At 43.6% G+C, this 3733-nt stretch overlaps 1 protein-coding gene across 2 annotated transcripts in view; it reads left to right on the top strand.

The window, feature by feature from the left end:
• The first annotated feature begins 411 nt into the window (after positions 1 to 411).
• Positions 412 to 3733, top strand: part of DUSP12 (dual specificity phosphatase 12) — an 8512-nt gene continuing 5190 nt past the window's right edge. The window contains exons 1-4 of one of the 2 annotated variants that reach the window (XM_011952982.1): positions 412 to 1515; positions 2785 to 2898; positions 2983 to 3101; positions 3473 to 3569. In XM_011952982.1, the coding sequence (XP_011808372.1) occupies positions 1172 to 1515; positions 2785 to 2898; positions 2983 to 3101; positions 3473 to 3569 (674 nt within the window). In that variant the 5' untranslated portion in view covers positions 412 to 1171. The remainder of the gene's footprint in view (positions 1516 to 2784; positions 2899 to 2982; positions 3102 to 3472; positions 3570 to 3733) is intronic. The other variant, XM_011952983.1, reaches the window with a different exon arrangement.

Below are 3733 nucleotides of genomic sequence, written 5' to 3'. Positions count from 1 at the left end.
AATTCTAGTCAGACCAGTTCTCTGCTCTTGAAACTTGTTTATCGATGACAATGCGTGCACAGCTGGACATGGAAGTTCATTAGTGATTCTAGTTTCACTCTGACCTTGTGAACTCGCCCTGACCTCCTGCCTTGTGATCTTTTGTCACCCTTGAAGCATGTGATCTCTGTGACCCACACCCAATTTGTACACTCCTTCCCTTTTGAAAATTGCTAATAAAAACTTGCTGATTTTGTGGCTCAGGGGGCATCATGGAACCTGCCGACATGTGATGTCTCCCCTAGACACGCAGCTTTAAAATTTCTCTCTTTTGTACTCTTTCCCTTTATTTCTCAGACCAGCTGACACTTACGGAAAATAGAAAAGAACCTATGTGAAATATTGGGGGCTGACTTTCCCCCAATAGTCCTCCCTAACAAGAGATATATAAAAGATACTCATAGTACTGAGTATCTTCCTGCAACATTCAATCTGGAGCAAAGCCGGCTTCATTAAACCCTTTCCAAAAATCCCCAAATAAAAGCCCAAAATCTGTATAGGATCTTCCTAACATCCTCGTGCTGAGATGCCCTGAAACTCTCCATAGCTCATGACTGAGTAATAAAACCAACTTGCTTAATTAAAGTTGGTTTCGGGTAGTCCTGGCTGGAGGACATTGACTTACAAAAATATAGGATTAACATCTTCAAAACAGACAGTAAACATCAACAAGGATTCACACACCAATAATGAAATTGGGCAGAAAAAGGAAAAAAATCATAAGATGCAAAGTACAGATGGCTTTATAATACTGAAAATAATTGTACTTCAAATGCATAAAGTGACGCTTCTGATTCAGCTGGCACGACCTTTATTTCGCATTTGAGTTCAGCTGCTCCTGATGTCTCTTTCCTGAAAATTTCAATACTAAAAGCTAGAGAAACCCTGTATTTGGGGAAACTTATCCTTTACCATCAACTTTGGGGTGGGGGTCAGAGGGAACAGGGAGGAAAGGCGGCGCTGAATGGGGCCGAAGCTCCGCCCCTTAGAGATAAGTCCATTTTCCTGCGGCCAACGTGGTCCTCCGAGGGAGCTGCTGAGCCGCTGAGGCTGGCAAGTCCCAGGGGAAGGATGTTCTAGCCGGAGCCTACTCGATGGTAGGGCAGGAGCCGCCTGGTCTCTGGGCGCGGCCATGTTGGAGGCTCCGGGCCCGAGTCGTGGCTGCGAGCTCTGTAACCCCAGTGCCAGCAGAGCCAGCTGCGCCGGGCAGATGCTGGAAGTGCAGCCAGGACTGTATCTCGGTGGGGTCGCGGCTGTCGCGGAGCCAGACCACTTGAGGGAAGCGGGCATCACGGCCGTGCTAACGGTGGACTCGGAGGAACCCAGCTTCAAGGCGGGGCCTGGGGTCGAGGGTCTGTGGCGCCTCTTCGTGCCAGCGCTGGACAAACCCGAGACCGATCTGCTCAGCCATCTGGACCGGTGCGTGGCTTTCATCGGTCAGGCCCGCGCTGAGGGCCGTGCGGTGTTGGTGCATTGGTGAGTGGCCGGGTCAGTGGGCGACGTGCACCCTTTTCCTTCCGAGGCCCTCGGGAAGACGAGAGCGCGGTCATGCCGCGTGAACCTGCTTGGTGTCTTGTAAACAGGATTTACAAAGATTTAGGGTTCAATGTTTTTGTTTGGGATGAGTAGGGGGTGGTTGATGAAGAGGAGAATTGGTTTGGATCTAAAGGATCCCTGGGCTTTACCTAGGGAGGAGATAGTTGCAGCAAAGACAAAAAGAAAATGGGAATCCCGGCAAGGCGCGGTGGCTCACGCCTATAGTCTCAGCACTTTGGGAGGCAGGCGGATCACGAGGTCAGGAGTTCCTGACCAGTATGGTGAAACCACGTCTCTACCAAAAATACAAAAATAAGCCGGGTGTGGTGGCGCTCGCCTGTAGTCCCAGTTACTTGGGAGGCTGAGGCAGGAGAATCACTTTGAACCTGGGAGGCGGAGGTTGCAGTGAGCCGAGGTTGTGCCACAGCACTCCAGCCTGGGCAACAGAGCAAGATTACATCTCAAAAAAAAAAAAGAAAATGGGAATCCCTAAGCAGTTCTTGGTTGGATTGGAGTATAATAATAATAGTTAAAATTTATTGAGCACATAAAAGAAGATAGTGATAGAATCGAAAGAAGTCTGGGACCAGATTTTGAGGTCCCTGAATGCTAAGATGAAAGGAGATTGGATTTGTTTTTGTTTTGTTTTATTTATTTTTATTTTGAGACAGGGTCTTGCTCTGTCACCCAGGCTGCAGTGTAGTAGCGTAATTACGGCTCACTGCAGTCTCAACTTCCCAGGCTCAAGTGATCCTCCCACCTCAGCCTCCAGAGTAGTTGGGACTACAGGCACACGCCACCACATCCGGCTAATTTTTTGTAGAGGTAGGGTCTCACTTTGTTGCCCAGGCTGGTCTCCAATTCCTGGGCTCAAGCAATCCCGTACCTCGGCCTCCCAAAGTGCTGGGATTTCAGGGGTAAGTAAGCCACTGTGTCTAGCCAGGAGTTTGGATTTGTTCTGAGCCATTATAAAAATTTTAAAAATTACTGTTATTATTTTTGAATAGGTAATACAGTCACATGGTTCAGAATTCAAAAGGAAAAAAGAATAATTCTTTTGTACTTGATAATATTTCAGAGGCAATGGGCTTATCTGAGAAGTAGAAATGAAGTGGGCCTAAACTTTACTATTAATAGGGGGCTGGGTTTTGTATGTGTTTTTTTTAATTGTTGCTATTTGCTGTTTTATTTTAAAGGTCTCTTTTTGAGTCACGCAGGAGTCAGTCGAAGTGTGGCCATAATAACTGCTTTTCTCATGAAGACTGACCTACTTCCCTTTGAAAAAGCCTATGAAAAGCTCCAGATTCTCAAACCAGAGGCTAAGTGGGTTCTTTTTCTATAGTAATAATTCTACTTTTGTAATGTTATTTTAAGAAAATGAAACTTTGTATTTCTTCATCATTACAGGATGAATGAGGGGTTTGAGTGGCAACTGAAATTATACCAGGCAATGGGATATGAAGTGGATACCTCTAGTGCAATTTATAAGCAATATCGTTTACAAAAGGTTACAGAGAAGTATCCAGGTAAGTAATAATCACTAGTGTGTAATGGGCTTTCTAAATGTCATTTACTTTTGGCATTGCATGCATTACCTCACTTCCAGCAATCCCTGAGAAACTATTGTTTCTTTTTGAAACTGATTTAGCTAGAAATAACTTATTCAAAATCACATGGTTTATAAATGGCAGGGTTGGGATGTGCCCAGAACCTAAGTACTTAAATCACTGTCCTCTTCTACCTTAGCCTGATTTCTCAACACTGGAATTTGATTTTTTTTTTTTTAATTTTAATTTCTGAGGTTAGCACTTCTTGCCTCAATTTGACATTAACTGAATTTATCTGAAAATGCAGAGTTGATTTTGACAAATTAATACATTTTAGTTATGTCATATAGAATTGCAGAATTTACCTCAAGAACTCTTTGCTGTTGACCCAACCACCGTTTCACAAGGATTGAAAGATGAGGTTCTCTACAAGTGTAGAAAGTGCAGGTAAAATATTTTGTATCGTTTGGATATTTTATCTTCTCAGTAACTGAAAAGTAGTTAAAGTTTTATTTTCTTAAATTTCTGTAGGAAGATTTTGTTTAATTGAATAATATAGAAATTTTTAGTTCAGATCTGTTTTCAGGAAGAATATAAATTTTTTTTTTTTT

The sequence above is a fragment of the Colobus angolensis genome, unplaced genomic scaffold (genome assembly GCF_000951035.1).
Source record: "Colobus angolensis palliatus isolate OR3802 unplaced genomic scaffold, Cang.pa_1.0 Scaffold354, whole genome shotgun sequence".
NCBI classification, from domain to species: Eukaryota; Metazoa; Chordata; class Mammalia; order Primates; family Cercopithecidae; genus Colobus; species Colobus angolensis.
The sequence above is the reverse complement of the archived record's forward strand: the minus strand, read 5'-3'. Positions and strand labels throughout refer to the sequence as shown.